This window comes from Archocentrus centrarchus, chromosome 7 (assembly GCF_007364275.1).
Source record: "Archocentrus centrarchus isolate MPI-CPG fArcCen1 chromosome 7, fArcCen1, whole genome shotgun sequence".
Classification (NCBI taxonomy): domain Eukaryota; kingdom Metazoa; phylum Chordata; class Actinopteri; order Cichliformes; family Cichlidae; genus Archocentrus; species Archocentrus centrarchus.
This window is the reverse complement of record NC_044352.1, coordinates 21,059,958-21,081,519: the sequence shown is the minus strand read 5'-3', so window position 1 is coordinate 21,081,519 and position 21,562 is coordinate 21,059,958. Positions and strand designations below refer to the sequence as shown.

General features: G+C 42.1%; 1 protein-coding gene and 1 non-coding gene across 2 annotated transcripts; both read right to left on the bottom strand.

Moving 5' to 3' along the window:
* Positions 1-30: 30 nt before the first annotated feature.
* Positions 31-18,767, bottom strand: smc5 (structural maintenance of chromosomes 5). Its single transcript, XM_030733732.1, has 24 exons — positions 18,601-18,767; positions 17,131-17,272; positions 16,783-16,835; positions 16,375-16,537; positions 16,145-16,279; positions 15,846-15,986; positions 15,585-15,746; positions 15,231-15,302; positions 14,794-15,049; positions 14,506-14,660; positions 6,093-6,206; positions 5,891-5,985; positions 5,617-5,749; positions 5,105-5,278; positions 4,553-4,722; positions 4,271-4,394; positions 3,583-3,705; positions 3,335-3,460; positions 3,074-3,169; positions 2,586-2,690; positions 2,366-2,485; positions 1,687-1,866; positions 1,252-1,347; positions 31-488 (listed from the first exon to the last, which is right to left on the bottom strand). Exons 1-24 carry the CDS (start codon positions 18,765-18,767, stop codon positions 354-356), a joined length of 3,237 nt encoding a protein of 1,078 aa, XP_030589592.1. The 3' UTR covers positions 31-353.
* A 2,021-nt stretch (positions 18,768-20,788) lies between these two features.
* LOC115783848 (small Cajal body-specific RNA 2) lies at positions 20,789-21,154 on the bottom strand. The gene has a single exon (XR_004020257.1).
* Positions 21,155-21,562: the final 408 nt, after the last annotated feature.

Here is a 21,562-nt window from a genome sequence, read left to right as displayed (position 1 = left end):
AGTAAACATTAACAACCCGTGGAGAAGAGAAACAGCAGAGCATTTTATTCAGATACATAAACATGAGCATGCAGTTAAGAAATAACATATGACACAACATACTGCTGCATAAATAAGAAAATGTGCAAATGATGAAACATGTTGATGCTTATTATGCATCAATAATTTTCATTTAATCAGTTTTATAAACATCCACTCCAATTTAAAAAAAAAAAAAAATAATGGCATATTCTGAATGTTAAGGCACAAAACTCACAAATTCTGTATCTAAATTATTAATACCAACTTCACATTTGGTACTTTTTGAACTGGAGTTTGAATGAGCCCCGGCACATCAGGTCGGCCCGGTGGGTTCACGCCCTGGCTTTTCTTTCGAGACACCGCCGGACGAAAGCCTTCTCGTCCCATTGGTTGGGGGAAAGCATGTGAGGGCCGTTATGGACACAAAGGATGGTCATCTCCTCAGCATATGTAAGATTCTGCAGCAGCTGTAGGCAAACGCAGCAGCAAGAAGTTCAGGAAAAGAAAGAGCATGAGCCTTTCGTGTATTTGTGTAAAACGGCAGATGCACACTTTCACAATAAACAAAAGAGGAAAAAAAAAAAAAAAAAATCAAACTTAGTTACACAGCTATCTGCTGGGGAGCAATATTATCATTTTTAAATGATAATATTGCTAATGATAATATACATACATGTTTTTTTTCCTTAGAACTAATTTCTGGGATACCAACTTCTGAGGGAATACAACATATAGACAACAGTAGTGGGCTAACTACACACTGCACCTACATAAGCTGCTGGCCATGGAAACCCATTCCACGAAGCTCCCGGTGCAGTTTTTGTGCTGATGTTAATGCCAGAGGAGGTTTGGAACGCTGCGGTTATTGAGTCAGCAGTGTTGGTGACTTTGAAACAAATGTGCCTCAGCACTCAGCGACACCGCTCTGCAATTTTAAGTGTTCTGCCACTTCATGGATGTGGTTCCTATCACAGTACCACACTTGAACACAGCGAGCTCTTTAGAATGACCCATTCTTTCACAAAAGTTTGTAAAGGTAGCATGGCTACGTGCTTGATTTTATACACCTGTGGCAACATGGCTGAAAACGCCTGAATTTAAAGATTAAAAGATGCAGCCCAATACTTTTGTCCATACAGTGTATCTGACTCTTTAGCATAAAGTGGCACTTACTACCACTGGGAATGTCAAATAAGAGGATAGCAGTCTGTGTGAGCACAAAACACTTACTTTTGGTGTTATGAAGAAGTACTGGGATGTTGTCTCTTTGCAGGCTGTGCGGACCACAATGTCAAAGACTCTTCGCTCATTTACAGGATCCATTCCCTACATAAAGAAACGGGTGGATTCAGACACATTAATGTAGACAGTTGATGACTACTATTGCTGGCACGCTCCAAGTTCTATTTGTTGAAGCTGGTAAAATGTCAGTTCCTTGAATGCAGCACCACATCAACTCAGGTCAAATCTGTCTGTGTGAACTGGTCAAATCTGTCTGTGTGAAGTGGTTTGCACGTAAATGTGCAGGAAAAGAGAAACATCTGCCAACAAATCAGGACAGTAAAGAGAAACTCATACCTGCGTTTCCCCACTAACTACAGTACCTGCAGCTCAACTGCACTGTTGAGACTGTGTGTGTTTTGTTTGTGAGTGTGAAAGAACTACCTGATTGATCTCATCCACCACTCTGAAGGGACAGCGGTTGAGCTCCTGCAGGGCCATGAGGTAAAGCATTGTGGAGACGCTGCGCTCTCCTCCGCTCTGGTGGTAAGGCGTCAGCTCGTGGAGCTGAGTGCTGGCGTGGAACTTCACCCGAATGCGGATCCCATACTTATCGTACTCCTCCTGCAGCGGACAGACAAAGTATTATATTTTTTGTTATAAAGATGATCATAAAAATATTATCCATTCACAGAAAGGCTCATAAAACCTATCGTAGGTTTAATAATCAATAAATCTATTGAATTATAGATGTGAGTATAACTTCATAAGATCTCTTTAATAGTTCTTCATCTGATAAACTGGACAATTTCAGCAGCCTGTCTGATTTTATTTTAAAGTCTTAGTTATAGTCTTTATAGTCTTAGTTATACTAAATTCATGCTGAATTATGAAGAAGTGTGATGTGAAAGTAATTACAGAACCCTTTGAATTTTCAGTGTGACATGATGTACCCATTAATAGTATGGCATTATGGATATGAATATTTCACTCAGTGTTAAACAATTACCACATCTACACAAAATTCAATTGTAAATGAACGTGTGCTCAGGCACAGTGATTAAAAGGAAACGGATACCAAAACGACCATCAGCTCAGCATTGTGACTCGTGTCTACATTTACCTCATTCTCTGAATGCAGATCGACCTCTCCTGCACACTGCATGGAGCAAAAGAAAGCACTGAACTTTTCATTTATCTGTTCAACCAGCTGTTTCAGAGGGTTAAGCCAGCGTTCTTTAGCCTGCAACACACACAGACACACAAATTTACACATTTTTACACACTCAGCCATTCAGTCACATAACAAACGATGAATTTCTGTGAAACATACAATCACTCACCTCAGATATGTTTTGTCGGTAGGCATTCAGGGCGCTGCTCTTTTCTTCCAGCTCTTTTTCCATTTGTTTAATCTCCTGCTCTCTCCTGTTGTACTCTTCGACAACCTTTAAAGTCAAGACAGTTCTCGGGATCAATATTTACTTTTACAGACAGTAACAACACTAACGGAATAAACTGCTGAATGAAAATGACATGGCTTGTAAAGTTTGATCAAAAAGGCAGTATTAAGTTCTATTAATTTCCTCAAGCACTGAAATCATTTGTGCCACCACAATTAATTCATGACCTCATGGGGTTTCCCAGATATTTCTAATTCCACTGATTAAAAATTTGTATTTTTATTTAATGTTTCCAGACCAGTTACAAGATGATTCTGAGCAGCATAAAGTATGCTCATTAACAACCTGCTTTATTATTACAGTTATGAGCATGCTGAAGACAGACGTCCCGTAGCATAAATGAAAACCTGATTTTCACGTGTCCTTACATTTTCACTTAGGCCAGTGAAGCACTCGGCTCTGGACCGCTCCTCATTCAGCCTGGCATCAACATCATCCAGTGTGTCGGGGAGCTTGCTGAAAGCCTGGTTTAGCAAAAAAAATAAGAGCTATGAATTCATTTATTTGAATTTTAGGCTCAAAGGACCTTAGCAGCAGAGAGCAGAATATATTACAAGGGTAATATTTTACAGAGAATGAACCGAAGTGGAGGTCTCTTTCACTTATATAAAACTGTAATAAACACTCACATTACGCAGGTCTTCGGGCAATGACTCGTCAGGTTGCATCCTACAGATCGCCTTTGCTCTCTTCAACAGGCCTTTGCATTGGTCTGTCAGCTGCACCTTTCTCTGCTCCAGTCGGCTGCATTTTTGCTGTAATAAAACATGACAAGTAAGCATAAATGTGTGATACAAAACCTCCTGATCCTCAGCGAAGAGCAAGCTCTCAATCCTGCCCTGCCTCAGTGATGATTTGACTACATGTAAATGCTTACATCAACAGTCCTCAGCTCAGAGGCGCCTTCTCTGCAGTCATTCTCCAGCTTGTTCTTCTCTGCCATCAGACACACTGTCTCCAAAGCCAGATACACCTTCTCCATTGTCAGCTTGGCTCTCAGCTGCAGATCAAGCACACAAGTAAAGACAACCAAAAAAAAAAAAAGAGAGAGAGAGAGCGCGCTATGCATTTAAAAATGTATAATCAAATTAAGAATTTCTCACTGACAAATTATCAAACCATGAATGTTTTAATTAATATCTGCTAAAAGGCTGAGATGAAATACAGAGCAGGTACCCGCAGCGATGGTAATAACCTCACCCCCCAACAGGTGGAGAGGTTGTGTTTTCAGTCGCATTGGACTGTTAGCAGGATAACTCAGAAAATTCTGATGAAAACGTCTGGTGCTGCTGGAGGTGGAACATGGAACAATTGATTACATCCGGATCCAGGATTCTTTACCATTGTGAGACAGAGACATAAACCCCTACCTAATCCTTGCAGAAATTTTCATATTTATATCAGTGAAGTTTTCATTTATGGTGATACAAGTACAAACAGTTAATGTTGATAATTCATTCACTCACTCCAGTTAAAAGAATGCAACCACTGAACAATATCTAAATTTTTAATGTCTACCACAGCTAACACATGCAGTGCAGTTCCATTCGAGGTTACAAGCTTACCTTCATTTGGGCCATGAATGCAGTCACTATGGCCACTTTCTGGGAATTTACAGCAGCAATTTTCTCTTTAGTCTCCAGTTCAATCTTTTTCAGGTCAATAATATTCTGCTCCATCTGCTTCAGGCTAAACACAGGGGAAGAGAGAGATTAGTACTTCAAATCTAATTACAAATCTAATGCCTCTTTAAAGAGATCATTTAAGACATATTCAAATATATAACATAGTACAGAAGAAAATGTACTGTGAATGTTAAGCATTTTGTCTTCTTAAAGCAAGCTTACCTGTCCTGTTTAGTGCTGATTTTCTGCTCCAGTTGTCTTTTTTTCCCCTTTAGTTCAGAGAGGTGTTTCTTCTCTGCCAACAGTTCATTGTCACGGTGCTCCAGCGCGGCAGCTTCCTTCTGCAAGGCCTTCATCCGTTCATCGGTGTCTCGTTGCTTTAAATCACAGTCCTGGTCACAGTGAAGAATGAAGCCCATGTTTTTTAAAAAAAAAAAGTTTGCAGAAAACAAATGAAAACTATGTCAACTAAGTTTTACTAAAATGTGCAGTTAAACACAAAACTCTTTTTTTTTTTTTTATCAGTTTTGCATGAAGGGTTTTTGGCGATTTCCCCCTTAAAATGAACTCAGCTCATTTTGCCTGCCTAGCACTGGTCCCTGCTTTAAAGAGACAAAATGCTTAACATTCCAGCAATCAGCCCCCTTTAACGTCCACGCCCCTCCAGTGTCTCAGAGCAGAGAATGTTGCATATTTATTAACAACTTTATTAACAACTGAAATGTCTTGAGGTACTGCTGTTATTCCAACATTGTTCACATGGCTGTTTCTCACCTTCATCTGCTGCTCTAGCTGACGTTTCTGTTCAGCATCCACAGTGATGGTGAGGTACTGGGAAGCATGCACTGCAGAGTTGCTGGTGCTTATCTTGTTGGAGTAGAAGGACCTTTTTACAGTGTACCTCTCCTCTGTCGTGTATAACACTTTGAGGTAGGGCTCCTCAATCACCTGAAGAAAAAAAAAATGGACAGACAGATCAAGGTCAGCGTGAAAATCTTTCTACTACAAAAATAATAAATAAAAACAAAGTTAACAGCTACAGACTCCCAACAGGTTTACATATGACAGACATATGACAGCTTGAGAACAATGCAGTGCTTTATTAGTTTACGTTCAGAAGCTATTTTTAAAGAAAAATGCAAATTACTGACACCTCTGAATACACCTCTCCTCATTTTTCCAAACTGTGTCATTCCGCAAACCTCACCAAGAGTAGAGGTTACATTTTGAATAATAGTCACCTCTCTTCATCTGTTGTTTTGAATAATGTGAGAAGACAAGCGTACCGTTTTAATCATGGATTTGGTTCGCTCATTGCCCACCGGCACGTCGTGCACCCTGTACTGGTGACAGAGGTAACTCATGACCTCATCGGGGGCATCAAACATCTCACGGAGATAGGTGAAGAACCCAAAACGTCTGAAAGTCAGTCAGAAGAAAGTACAAATAAATGAAAAACAAGACAGCAACTGCACAAAGTCATCAGTATAAAAAAACAACAACAATGCTGTATCGATTTTGAAAAAAAAAAAAAATCAAGCAAAATTAATTTTCTCTCACCTCAGGGACTCAATATTTCGGGATGGTGGCCGCTTGGAACATGATTCTTCTGGAGCGCAGATAGAGTTCACCTTCAAGTTCATCTTGTCACGGACCTGAGGGTCAAGACAGATCAAATTCATCTGCAGCTTCACTAAAATTTCCAATCAGACAAAATATTATCCTCCAATCAGCTGACAACTACAGCGTGCGGGACTCTGACCTCAATCATAAACTTCTCCATGTCGTCTTTCCTCTGGAAGACGAAGGCGCGCAGGTCGTGGAATGAGATGTGGTTCTCCACATACTTAGCAAAGTGATGATCCTTCACATTGATCTGTGCAATAAAGACAGAATTAAGAAGAGTAAACCAATCCAAACCCTGAGACAGGAACTTTTATTCAGTCATCCTGCGACGTGGAATGTGCTTACTAGGGTTGTGTCATATATCATTATCATCTGCAAATTTATAAATTTATAAATTTTTAAGTGATATAAAAATGTCATATCAAACCCAAGCAAGTCTGAGATTGAGCTTGTCACACTCTGAAGCCCGTCTCTAATGATTCAGCAGCTAAAAAAGGAGCTACTTCAACAATATCCAACAAAGCACAATACCAGGAAAACTGTTCCCGCTAAAGATGGAAACAACAAACTTGTTTCAACACTTCAGGCAAAACCATGTTGTTAAGTAGAACTAGGCAGGCAAGGAGGAGATACCAAACCTAAATAAATGACTTGCCAGAACATTTGCTAGTTACACTCCATATTATAGGAAGAGCAAAATGGTGGATGGAAATGAGGGCTTTGAGAAACTGGTTAAAAAGTTCAACTCAAAATCAAATATCCCAAGTAGGAAATTTTTTTTTCAATTTTATTACTGAAAAAGCATTTTCAAGGCTCTGTTATTCTTGCACAGAAAAACTGTAGCACCACCTCCATACCTCCCTTAGAGGTCATGCCTTTTGCAACACAAACAAAGGAAATCACTTTTGGTACTTTAAGGGCCCAAAGACTTATTCTCTTGCAGTGGAAATGAGACAAGGTTCCATCTTTTATTATCTGGATTAGAGAAATACTTTTGATGCTGCAGTTAGAAAAAGCTGCAGTTAGAGCTTATAGTAAAGCCTACTCTCTAGAAAAATTCAGAGCGACCTGGTTGCCTTTCACCGAATTTGTTAAAAACAGGAAACTTGTAGTATACTCAAACTGATGGTGAGTCACGAAGAAAGATCACCCCCCGTCATTCATGTGCACTGTGTTTATCTTATTAATATCCACCTCAATGTCCACTATAGTGTCAAAAGTATTCACTCGTCTACCTTCTCGTGTATATGAACTTGATTGACATTTCATTCTTAATCCATAGGGTTTAATATGATGTCGACCCACCCTTTGCAGCTGTAACACCTTCAACTCTTCTGGGAAGGCTTTCCACAAGGTTTAGGAGTGTGTTTATGGGAATTTTTGACCATTCTTTCAGAAGTGCATTTGTGAGATCAGACACTTGATGTTGGACGACAAGGCCTGGCTCACAGTCTCTGCTCTAATTTATCCCAAAAATATTCTATAGGGTTGAGGTCAGAACTCTGTGCAGGCCAGTCACGTTCTTCCACACCAAACTCGCTTATCCATGTCTTTATGGACATTGCTTTGTGCACTGGTGCACAGTCATGCTGGAACAGGAAGTGGCCATCCCCAAACTGTTCCCACAAAGTTGGGAGCATGAAATTGTCCATAATGTCTTGGTATGCTGAAGCATCAAGAGTTCCTTTCACTGGAACTAAGGGTCTGAGCCCAACTCCTGAAAAACAACCCCACACTATAATCCCCCCTCCACCAAACATTACACGTGGCACAATGCAGTCAGACAAGTACTGTTCTCCTGGCAACCGCCAAATCCAGACTCATCCATTGGATTGCCAGATGGAGAAGCGTGATTCATCACTCCAGAGTCCAGTGGTGTTGTGCTTTACACCACTGCATCCGATGCTTTGAAGGCCACATGAAGTTTGGAGGTCTGTAGTGATTGACTGCAGAAAGCTGTAACCTCTGCGCACTATGCGCCTCAGCATCCGCTTACCCTGCTCTATGATTTTACCCAGCCTACCACTTCATGGCTGAGTTGCTGTCATTCCCAATCACTTCCAATTTGTTATAATACCACTAACAGCTGACTGTGGAATATTTAGTAGTGAGGAAATTTCACAACTGGACTTTTGTCGCACAGGTGGCATCCTGTCATGGTACTACACTGGAATTCACTGAGCTCCTGAGAGCGACCCATTTCTTCACAAACATTTGTAGAAGCAGTCTGCATGCCTAGGTGCTTGGATTTATACACCTGTGGCCATGGAAGTGATTGGAACACCTGAATCCAATGATTTGCAAGGGTGAGTGAATACTTTTGGCAATATAGTGTATTATATCAAATGCACGGTGGTGTGGTGGTTAGCACTGCTGCCTCACAGCTAGAACAACATCTAGAAGATCTGGGTTGGCCCAGGCCCTTCTGTGTGGAGTTTGCATGTTCTCTCCCCGTGTCTGCGTGGGTTTCCTCCCATAGTCCAAAGACATGCACTTACTGGGGTTAGGTTAATTGGTCACTCTAAATTGCCCATAGGTGTAAATGGTTGTCTGTCTCTCTGTGTTGACCCTGCGACAGGCTGGCGACCTGTACAGGGTGTACCCTGCCTCTCACCCTATGTCAGCTGGGATAGACTCCAGCCCCTCCGCGACCCAAAACAGGATAAGCGGAAGAGGATGGATCAAATGTGTTTCTCTTTTTCCTTTGTCTCTTGTAGCTGTAATCTCAGGGGGTGAGTGTGGGGAACATTTTATTGTTTTGTTTGTTACTGAAAAACTGTAAATCAAGTTAAAAGAAATTCAGGAAAACCACTACCTAGGCTACTTTTGCTAGTCTGTCATCAATGACTGCAGCTCACTAGAAAAGAAAGATGGAAAATGTCCTTCATTTTGTTTGCACTAATAAATGCTGCAAATACATCAAGATGGCGCCGGTGAGGTCAGCAGCCGTCGTACCTGCTCCTACGCTTTGTTTGTATATATTAGGTTTAGCTCTAATTCTGGACTTTATAATTCCGCCTGCTCTGAGTCATATCACGTATGACAGACAGACTCTTTTTAATATCAGAATACAGCAATCTGGCTGTATTCTGACACCTTTTTCTCCCGACCCGACTTGGCCCCAGGAGATACTGCGTTTCCAGTGGGCCAGCTCAAACAAAGGACGGCGCGGAGCACCCAGGTCACGGACAAGGCCCCGAGGTAAAAGAGCCGGCGTAAGAGAGAGGCTGAGGCGCAGAGCGCACCAAACGCCACTGCCGAGCATCCTGTTGGCTAATGTCCAGTCACTGGATAACAAGCTGGACGAACTCAGGGCCAGGATACAGTTTCAGAGGGACATAAGGGACTGCAACATCATCTGTCTCACGGAGACATGGCTGACCCCCTCATACCGGACCACGCCGTACAGCCGTCGGAGTTCTTCAGTGTTCATCGCACGGACAGAACGAGTGAGTCTGGAAAATCAAGAGGAGGAGGTGTGTGCCTAATGATTAATAACAACTGGTGTGACAGTAGGAATGTTGTCCCTCTGAAACAATCATGTTCACCTAACCTGGAGCTCCTAACCCTGAAATGCCGTCCCCACTACCTGCCCCGCGAGTTCACTTCGGTCATCTTCAGTGCCGTCTATATTCCACCTCAGGCGGACACAAACACTGCACTATCCGAGCTACATGAGGCGATTTCCACCTATCAGGCTAACCAGCGTGATGCGGCTCTCATCGTAGCCAGGGACTTTAACAGTGCAAACTTGAAAAAGCTGATACCGGAATTGATTCAACACATCGACTGCCCCACCAGAGGAGAGAGGACCCTAGACCACTGCTACTCTCCATTCAAAGATGGCTACAAAGCAAAGCCTCTTCCGCCTTTTGGGAAGTCTGACCACACCGCTGTCCTTCTCATGCCGAAATACAAACAACGGCTCAGGCAGGAACCCCCTGCTGTGAGAGAAGTGACACGGTGGTCTGATCAAACAGAGGCCGCTCTGCAGGGTGCGTTGGATTCAACCGACTGGGACATGTTTCGCAGCAGCGCGGGCGGAGACATCGAGGAGTTTGCGAAAACTGTTGTGGGATTTATTGGGAAAGTTGTTGATGACACTTCACTTAGGAGGACCATCAGGACTTTTCCCAACCAGAAGCCGTGGGTGGATAAATCTGTCCGCGACGCCCTGAGGTCCCGCACCGTTGCCTACAACTCCGGCCTCGCCTCTGGGAACATGGAGGACTACAAGATTGCATCATACAACGTCCGCAGAGCGGTGAAAGAGGCAAAACATCGCTACGGTCGCAGACTGGAACAGCAACTACAACAGTCTGACTCCAGGGGACTGTGGCAGGGACTACGCACCATCACGGACTACAAAGCACCACACACACACCCGGTGAGTGCTGACGCTTCTCTGGCTGATGAACTCAACATCTTCTTTGCGCGCTTTGAGTCGGGAAGCCGACAGCCCGCTGCGCTCCCGGCCGGAGGGGCGGAGACACTCACTGTGACGGAGCGCGACGTGAGGAGGGCGTTTAGACGTGTAAACACCAGGAAAGCGGCTGGACCAGACGGTATTAGTGGACGTGTCCTTAAGACCTGCGCTGACCAGCTGGCACCTGTGTTTACACTGATATTCAACCTCTCACTGAAACTGTGTGTGATTCCCACCTGCTTTAAAAAGTCCATCATAGTCCCTGTCCCAAAGAAACCACACCCCAGCAGCCCCAATGACTTCAGGCCCATAGCACTCACCTCTGTGGTGATGAAGTGTTTTGAGAGACTCATCAAGACATTCATCACCTCCTCACTGCCCACCACCCTCGACCCACTACAGTTTGCATACCGGCCAGACAGATCCACAGATGACGCCATATCCTTCCTCCTCCACAAGACCCTTTCACACAGAGCCACTGGTAAGGGGAACTATGTGAGAGTGCTGTTTGTAGATTACAGCTCAGCATTCAACACCATAGTTCCCTCCAGGCTGGTCTCTAAGCTGCTGGACCTGGGCCTGGGCCCATCCCTGTGCAGGTGGGTTCACAGCTTCCTGACCAGCAGACCACAGGTGGTACGAGTGGGTCACCTCACCTCATCCTCCCTCACCCTCAACACTGGATCCCCCCAAGGCTGTGTGCTCAGCCCTCTGCTGTACTCACTGTACACCCATGACTGCGAGGCCACGTCAGAGTCCAACGTCATCATCAAGTTTGCTGACGACACTGCTGTTGTGGGACTAATCTCTCACAATGAGGAGACAGCCTACAGGAGAGAGGTCTCCCGCCTGGAGAACTGGTGCCAGGAGAACCACCTCCTGCTCAACGTCAGCAAAACGAAGGAACTGATCGTGGACTTCAGCAGGAAGCAGCAGAGGGACTACCATCCACTTGTCATCAGTGGTGCTGAGGTGGAAAGAGTAGACACTTTCAAATACCTGGGAGTGACCATCTCACAGGACCTGTCCTGGACTCATCACATAAACATCACTGTGAAGAAGGCCAGACAGCGTCTCTACCTCCTCAGGCGGCTGAGAGACTTCAAGCTCCCACTCAAGGTGCTCAGGAACTTTTACACCTGCACCATCGAGAGCATCATGCGTGGGAGCATCACCACCTGGATGGGAAACTGCACCAAGCAGGACTTCATGGCCCTAAAAAGGGTGGTTCGTTCAGCTGAACGGACCATCAGAACCACCCCCCCCAACCTGCAGGACATTTACACCAAGCAATGCAGGCTGAGGGCCATGAAGATCCTAAAACAGCCCAGCCACCCCGGACACTCTCTCTTCTCCCTGCTCCCATCAGGCCGGCGTTACCGCTGCCTGAGGACTAAGACTGAAAGGTTGAAGAAGAGTTTTTACCCACAAGCCATCCGTCTGCTCAACTCTGAGCCCTAACTGGACCATTATTGCACAATGTAAATATTATAATTTATAAAAGTGTGTATAGTGTATAGTATATAGAGTATAGTGTATAGTGTGAATTACTTTTTTTTTTTTTTTTATTATTCTTATTTATATGTGTGTGTATATATGGTTGCAGGTACAAAATACATTTCACTGTGCATTGTACTGTGTATAACTGTGCATGTGACAAATAAACACTATCTTAATCTTAATCTTAATCTTAAATACAAGCTGCAATCACTGATCATTTATTTTTCTATATCATCCTTTAAATATCATGATATAATTCTGAGGCTATATTGCCCACCTGTGGTAATACTTTCTAAGCTCCTGGTTTAGCATTTATAAGCAGTATTTAAGTAGTAGTTAATAAGAGAGTTATCAAATGCCAGAAAATGGGTACATAGGCAGCAGCAATTTACCTGAAAACATGAGAAAAAAGGAATCCACATATTTGACTGATCCAAACAAAACACTGCGATGTGGGATTTAAGTGTTTTCAGATATTAGTTTGCTGACTCTGAAATTCAATTCAATTCAATTCAATTTTATTTATATAGCGCCAAATCACAACAAACTGTCGCCTCAAGGCGCTTTGTATTGTGGGTAAAGACCCTACAATAATACAGAGAAAACCCAACAGTCAAAACGACCCCCTATGAGCAAGCACTTGGCGACAGTGGAAAGGAAAAACTCCCTTTTAACAGGAAGAAACCTCCACCTGGCTCAGGGAGGGGCAGTCATCTGCCGCGACCGGTTGGGCTGAGGGGAGAGAAAGACATGCTGTGGAACAGAGCCAGAGATTAATATCAATTAATGATTAAATGCAGAGTGGAGTATAAACAAAGTAAATAAGGTGAATGAGAAACAGCATTATGTGAACCCCCCAGCAGACTAGGCCTATAGCAGCATAACTAAGGGATGGTTCAGGGTCACCTAAACCAGCCCTAACTATAAGCTTTATCATAAAGGAAAGTTTTAAGCCTAATCTTAAAAATAGAGAGGGAGTCTGTCTCCTGAATCCAAGCTGGAAGCTGGTTCCACAGAAGAGGCGCCTGAAAGCTGAAGGCTCTGCCTCCCATTCTACTCTTAAGTATCCGAGGAACCACAAGTAAGCCAGCAGTCTGAGAGCGAAGTGCTCTGTTGGGGTGATATGGTACTATGAGGTCTTTGAGATAAGATGGGGCCTGATTATTCAAGACCTTGTATGTGAGGAGAAGAATTTTAAATTCTATTCTAGATTTAACAGGGAGCCAATGAAGAGAAGCCAATATGGGAGAAATATGCTCTCTCTTTCTAGTCCCTGTCAGTACTCTAGCTGCAGCATTTTGGATCAGCTGAAGGCTTTTCAGGGAGCTTTTAGGACAGTCTGATAATAATGAATTACAATAGTCCAGCCTAGAAGTAATAAATGCATGAATTAGCTTTTCAGCATCACTCTGAGAAAGGATGTTTCTAATTTTAGAAATATTGCGCAAATGCAAAAAAGCGGTCCTGCATATTTGTTTAATATGTGCATTGAAGGACATATCCTGGTCAAAAATGACTCCAAGATTTCTCACAGTGTTACTGGAGGCCAAAGTAATGCCATCCAGAGTAAGTATCTGGTTAGACACCATGTTTCTAAGATTTGTGGGGCCGAGAACAAGAATTTCAGTTTTATCTGAATTTAGAAGCAGGAAATTAGAGGTCATCCAGGCCTTAATGTCTTTAAGACATTCCTGCAGTTTGACTAATTGATGTGTGTCATCTGGCTTCATTGATAGGTAAAGCTGAGTATCATCTGCATAACAATGAAAATTGATGCAGTGCTTTCTAATAATACTGCCTAAGGGAAGCATGTATAACGTAAATAAAATTGGTCCTAGCACAGAATCCTGTGGAACTCCATAATTAACCTTAGTGTGTGAAGAAGACTCCCCATTTACATGAACAAATTGGAGTCTATGAGATAAATATGATTCAAACCACTGCAGCGCAGTACCTTTAATACCTATAGCAAGCTCTAATCTCTGTAATAAAATGTTATGGTCAACAGTATCAAAAGCTGCACTGAGGTCCAACAGGACAAGAACAGAGATGAGTCCACTGTCAGAGGCTGTAAGAAGATCATTGGTAACCTTCACTAATGCTGTTTCTGTACTGTGATGAATTCTGAAACCTGACTGAAACTCTTCAAATAAACCGTTCCTCTGCAGATGATCAGTTAGCTGTTTTACAACTACTCTTTCAAGAATCTTTGAGAGAAAAGGAAGGTTGGAGATTGGCCTATAATTAGCTAAGACAGCTGGGTCAAGTGATGGCTTTTTAAGTAGAGGTTTAATTATAGCCACCTTGAAGGTCTGTGGTACATAGCCAACTAATAAAGACTGATTGATCATTTTTAAGATTGAAGCATCAATAATTGGAAAGACTTCTTTGAACAGTCTAGTAGGAATGGGATCTAACAAACATGTTGCTGGTTTGGAGGAAGTAACTATTGAAGAAACTGATGTGTCTCACTAGTTTGTAATTTTCTGTTATACATCAGCTTCCACTTACATAATTTGGCATTGTTAGAAACACATGACTACACTTATATTTGAACCATTTATGAAACATCTGCATATCTTGTAAATGCCACAGAGAGGTGTAGTAAGTCCCGCAAACTCACCACCAGCATCATGGGCTCGTGGACATTTCCATGAAAGAGTTTCTTGTTCTGCCTGAGCCACTGGAGAGCAGTGTGCGTGTCCCTGTGGCGTCCTCGCAGCTTCTCCTCTTTGGCGTTCATCATGTTGTTCATGTCGTTGAGCTTCTTCACCAACACTGGTAATAAAAATAAACACAACGTACACGAAACACATTGTCTCAGATGTGTTGCATATTGGGTACTTTTGCACAGCAAAATGTGCTTAAAAATGACATCTTTGTTTACGCAAACTGTTTGTGAGAAACTTACTTTTGGACTCAGCACTAAGGTTGTCCTTCTCCCTGCGCAGGTCAGCCTTCTCCCCTTCGATCTTGGCTCTCTCCTCCTGGCTGCGCCTCAGATCAGCATTGACAGCATTGATCTGCGGGGTTACATCCGGCTGGTCGCCAACTTTGGCGAGCTCTTCCTTGAGGTCTTCGATGGTTCTTCTGGTGTTGCTGATTCGCTTCTGGTGGTCTTCCTCCTCCATTTGCTTAAGTCTGAATGTTTGTTTAATATCGTCAATCTGCAGAGGAGTGGAGAGAGCAGTCATCTATTACAAAAAGTCTGCTTTATGCTGCGATGAAGGACAATATTTAAAAAAAAACAACAAAAAAAAAGTGTATCATTAATTTTCTCTGTACCAGATGGAAAACAGGGAATGTAAGCAGAAGATAAGGAAGGGAAAAAAAAAAACACAGCCTCACCTCTTTGTTTTTTCGATCCAGCTGATCTTGCTTCTGTTTGCACTTCAGGGAGGCTTCTTTGATGGCAACAGTCTGAAAAATATCAACCCCATTTAAACCATCTTCATAGTATTAACACAAATACAGACATTCTAGTATTCATTGTATTGATAAAACTCTGCAGCTTCCTCTGTCTTGAGACGTTAACCCTAAGATCTAAAAGGCTTACAATAATTTTTTGATGTGAACTGAAACTGTATTATGTACTTATTTTACTGTTATCTGTGTTTCTCAATCTACAAAGAAAACATCACTGCCCACACCTCCTTAAAGCCCCAGCTGTGACACTGTGAGTATTAGCATTTGAGTTGTCACCTTAGCCTTTATCTGCGCCTCAGCGGGCTTCAGCTGCTCGTCAATCTGCTGGATCTTCTTCAGCATGGGCGACTGAACCTGCTTCAGGCCTGAAAGCTGCTTTTTGGCCTCGTCACGCTCCTTCTTCACACCCTCAAGCTCCTTTCGTGTCGTCTCGTACTCCTAGTATCACAAGGAATCAAAGAGCTTACACAATTAGTTTGGTTTCTCTCTTGCTTTGTGCGCTGCGCTTATTTCTCTTACTGATTCTCAACCACTCACCACCCACGGTTTCTTCTTCTCAAGCAACTCAATTACATCCAGATGCCTCTTTTTTTCATAGTAACGATTCACATCATGTTTGTTCCTCTCATTTCTCTGCTTGGCTTTCTCCAGGAAGCTTGCTTTCTCCTTCACAACATTCTACAGAGAAACAAACAGCCAGCCACGCTGCCTTTACATCTCTTTAACATGAAGACAATTTAAATAATTAACAGGATTTCATTTTGTTGTAGTTTTTCCTCTTTTAGACATTTTCATTTCTCCCACATCAAACTTTCCAGTGTTAGCTTTAAGCTTACCTCCAGTTCTCGTTCTTTGTTGCGGAAGTTTTTGAGCTCGCAGTGGTACTCGTACATCTCTGGTGGTCCCACTGACTTCTCAGTCGCCTCCAGCAACTCAATTTTGGACATCTTGGCAAACTCACCAACTTTTTCCTGTATGGAAAAAAGCACAGCCACTAAAACAGTGATAAACTACACAGTACATTTTAGCATCTCTTCAGCTTTAAGTTGCGGTGACACAAACATACCTGAGGTAGAAACTGACAGAGGTTGCTAACTTGGATGTGCAGAGTTTTGACTTCCTCTTCCACCATTTTCTGGGTGCACTGTCTATCATTCAGCATCCACAGAGACTGGTTGTTCTCTGCGTGGATCTCTCTAAAAATCACTAAATTACCACCTTTTTTTTTCCTTCAATAACAAAAAAAACAAAAAACAAAACAAAAGAGGTAGAGCTTATGATCATATAATTATACTGAACATAATAATGCAGGTGATATAATGTTTGCCTGAAAAAATTCATTAGCTTTGAAATGATGAGGATCCAGGATTCATTCTTCTTGTTTGAACAGATTCATCAGGAATTTCTGAAAACATGTAACCCTAATGGATCAGTAGAGTAATGCAGTGTGTGCAATGTATTTCACCTAACTTACAGTTCAATCTCAATGTGGCCTTTTTTGCACCCACGCTTGACGTAGAGCCCAACCTATCAAAAAAAAAAAAAAGACTTTTCAATAATAAAAAAAAATTATCTTCTTGTGTGAGAGCTCAATTCAAAGTACTATATTTTGACTGTTAAAGGGGCAGGATGATGAGAAATAACAGTACATGCAATGCAGGAGGACAATGAAAGATTTGCATTGAAGTATGCTTATCGGCAACTTCACGCTGACCAATCTGCTAACGTTACGCCAGTTTAATCGCTGGTCTTTTGGAAAGAAAACAAAGCCCGATTAAGTTTAGAGTGCATCAACCAGTGACTGTATTGCTCTGCTGTTTACCTTGTCACCTCTGCCAAGCACAGCAGTCTTGCCAGCCAAACACAGACAGATGGCACACACAATGCTGGACTTGCCAGTTCCATTGGCCCCGACAATCATGTTCAGATTAGGTCCAGGATACACCACAGAGTAGTCGTAAGTCCTGTGAGTACAACGTAGATATTTAAAGGTTTCCTGCAGTGTTTTAAAGCAAAGATGGGTCATCTTGTTTCAAATAATGGCAATCTACACAAACAATACAAATAAATGTAATAATCTTTAAAGGCCAAGACTGACATCTCACACTTTAAATGTCATATTTAATATATGGCTGTTTGTTTAGGCTGTCTCAAGAAACACTAAAACTTCAAACATATGGCACCTGTTCATCTGGTCATACTGATTAAAGCTTTGTGACAAACAGACTCATAGAGAAATACCAAGTTAGAGCCAATCTAATCCTTGCAAAGTTACTGTCATTTTGGAAGCTGGTGACAGTAATTCAAATACTTAATATAGATTACCTAGTTAGTAAGTGCAGCATAGTCTGTATAGCTGTTTAGCCTGCCGTAATTTTCAAAACAAAGGATGGATAGCAATGAGATTATAATTTATACCAGCACCATTGATTCGTGATCACTTTTCAGTATGGAACAGATTATCAATGTCAACTTATGATCTCTGAGTGTAAAAATGGTTTAGAAACAGACTAGAAAAAGAGGATGCATGTGACTCAGGTGTGCAAAAACTCCACTGCCAGGAGTTTGAAGTTCTGAAAAGAATTTATGAGCTTGAAGGTATATGGTTGACATTAAATGTCTTTTTTAAGAGAGATCTGTCCAAGAGGGCAGCATAAATTACAACAAATATTACAAAAAGGACTGGATTGATCAATGTGGATACAATAACGCCAAGTCATAAAGATACTTGCAAAACAGGTCATTTCTTTATTTTATATATAACCCCTGCATAAATCATATTGACTACATTCTATTTATCAATATAAACAAGTGTATGACACATAGAGAGGACACAGAAACACCGAAAATCACTTTTTTGGCACAACACCGGATTTGGTACTTGGCTTTTCAGCTAGAGGTGGTGATAATCCTCATCCCTCTCCTTTAAGATATCGTGTCCATTTCAACACCCAACCTGAATGTGACCGTTTGATTGGAAAGCTCCTTAAAAATAACTGATTTTGACTTTCTTTGACAAACGTATAAATGTATTATATCTACAGTCTCTGCTGTGTAGTCGCTGGACCACTTAATTGGGTTGTAGCAGCTTCACTCGGTCAGTCCGCGACCTGCTCGTGTTTACAGAGGTCAGGGAATTATTAAGCGCAAACCAGTGGAAAGATATTAGCATAAACGCTATCTTGGTTCTCTGTCTGTAACTATCTGCAGGTAAATCGCGCTTCCTTTGGAATCCTCCGGCAGTTTCGAGTAATACACGTTGACCACTGACAACTGAGGAGCAGCAACTTACAGGAAGTTCTTCATAGTGATCCGAAGTATGGCTCCTTCCACAAACCGACCCTCTCCGCCGGCTCCTTCGGCCTGACTGTCCGCGAACATGTTCTCTATGCGTTTACTTGAAGTTTGCATGCTGCTGTTGACGTGACTGAGTCTCTGCCGTTTGCTGGATTCGGCCATGGTGACCCCAGAAGGGACCCGAGACAACCGCGGGCACGTTCACACACACTGCTGGTTCGCCCTCGCGCGCTTTGCTGAGCTGCTGCTAACAGCTGGTTGGACAAAAGGGGTCACGTGTATACACAAAGGCGACGACATGGTCCAAACTAACGTTCAGTATCGCGAGATGTTACTTTTGCCCATAAAATAATAAAAACAGCAGGTGTCTAAAGGTTTAATATACATTTAATAACAAATGAAAGCAGAATACAAAATGCAGGCGTCAAAATCACAATTTTGGCACCTGCAGGTGCTACATGTTGTGTTAGTGTTAGAATAAGAAAGTTTTCTAATGAAGTTAGTTCTGCATCAGATACTCTCTGGGGAGCTTTAAATGTTGAGGGATTACTCTGCACAGTATCAGTAAACTAAAAGGTAATAATAGACTATTGTACATGTTTATCATCTGTCCCACATTATCTGTCTATAAATTTGTGTGTGTGTCCAGGTGGGTGAGGGCTGAGTAGAGGGCAGAGGGAATTGCCTTATTGGTCCAGAGAGAATGGATTTGATAGATTAGTGTCAAATCATACACATTCTACCATGTAGAAGACAACTTTAGAAGTTTGAAATCACTGAAGTGTCCTTAGGCAAAAGACTGAACCCCACGCAGCCTCTGATGTATCCATCTCGGTTTGCATGTGCACATGAGAGTTAAAAAATATGTCTGCAGATGGAACTTGCAGTGTAAAAAGTGCTCTGAGTGTTGGGTGAGAGTAAAAAAAGTTTTAGAAATTAGTCATTTACCATGGAATAAATGAGAAGAGGGTAGAAGACCTGGATGTAAAAATTGAAGAATAGCGCCTGCTAATCTTCTTAGAGGATTAGCAGGCCATGGTGATTGCTGTGAAAGTCAACTTGGAGTTCAGTGCCGACTAACTTGGCAGATTAATTATACGAGTTGGGGTGATGGTAAATTGTTAGGTCTGTCTGGGGAGTACCTCTCACCCAGTGTCTTTGAAAGGTTCCCATGAACTGGACGAGCATCCCAGCCCGAGAGCTAACCTAAGGGTAAAAGCTTCAGACACCAAATACATGAATACTTAAATCTTTTAACCTAGTTGTATGCAACTCTCAAAGGGGTAACAAGGTAATCCCTCAACCCCCACAGCACTGTGCAGCTGCACGTCATCAGACCATTGAGACAACATGTAACATTTGTCATCTCTATTATCCTGTTCTTGAAATAAAGAAGTTCTGAACACATTTAAGACAAGACAAGATGAGATAAATTATCATTGTAGAAAGATAGTGAAATTTTGCTTGTGACTATTAACCAACAGCAAGGGATAAAAGTAGTTTTAATAAAATAAAAATAGAGTAGCTATAAAAACAACATGAATATATACAAGAATTGTCTTGTTATGGCAGCAGGTAAAGTTACTTAAATTATGTTTGACTTACAATCAAAATCATTTGAAATCAAGAATAAAACCTCTGAAATGTCTCAAGTGGTTAAAATTTGGTAGTACAGCAGCCGTTTCCTAAGATAGAAATGGTGGCCAAACTGGAACAATTTGAAAATTCAGGTCTCTAATGAGATTTTTCCAACTAAAGTCTCCACAGGGACAAACACAAAAACCGGTGCTTGCATTCACTTTTGGAATATTTGTTCTGCTGCACTCAACACCAGAAGAGTACAGCTAAACCATAACTTCAGAAGTAGCCATTTAATTGATTGATTGATCTTAATTGTTGTCCTTGGTATAGATGTTGCATTGCATTTTTGAACAATGCTTAAAGACAAGCTTGAAATACGCTAGGCTTTCCCTTTCAATCGGTCACTTCCAGGAACAAAAAAAAAAAAAAAAAAAAAAAAAAAAAAACTTTTGACCGAGGAATTTAGTTAGGATGAACAGTCCTAGCCGTAAGCCTAGTTGTTAACGCATGACTGCCCTTACGTTAAACGTTAAAATGAGCGGTATGTGGCGAGCAACCAGCAGTCGTTTCCTCCACCGTTCCTCCTGCTTCTCCTGCTGTGGTTAGATCAGAATCGCCTCTTTACTCATTGTCCACCGTGAAGCTTGAGATGAACTCGAGCTCTCACAGGGCTAGTATATCTGATCAATTCATCACCTCTAACCACGGCACGGAGCGTGGAGGCCCTGGAGGTTTCTGCCGGCTGCACATCGCCACGAAGGCTCGCCAGCGAGTTTCCTATCATGTCCGGTCAGAGCAGAGCCCACTTCTGACCGGATCAAATAAGATCAGTGTGTAGGTTTTTAAAAGAGACAAACTCACTCACTCACTCACTCACTCACTCACCTACCTAAGCACACAGACTCACACACACGCCATTCAAACTAGGAGTAACAGGAACTTCCGCTTCCGGTTTAAAGCCAAAAACCGCATGGGATTATGGGACGTTGATTCCGACAATGGTAGTTTAGCGACCTCACGTGGCGATCAGTGATAGTAATATAATATAGATAAAAACAAAATTATGAAACCTTCCTCAGTCCCCAAATGCATTTTCTTAAAATAATTCAAAATGTATGTAAAACTTTAAAAAGTGGTAAAAGGAAGCTTTTTCTTCTTTTTCTTCTTCTTTCAGGGTAACCACAGCAGATCATCTGTCTCTATTTCACCCTATCCCTGTCACACCAACCCTCTGCATGAACATCTTCTGTGGTCTTCTTCATTTCCTCCTGCCTGGCAGCTCCATCTTCAACATCCTTTGCCCAATATATCTAATCTCCCTCCTCTGCACAGGTCCAAACCATCTCAGTCTAGCCTCTCTAGCTTTGTGTCTAAAC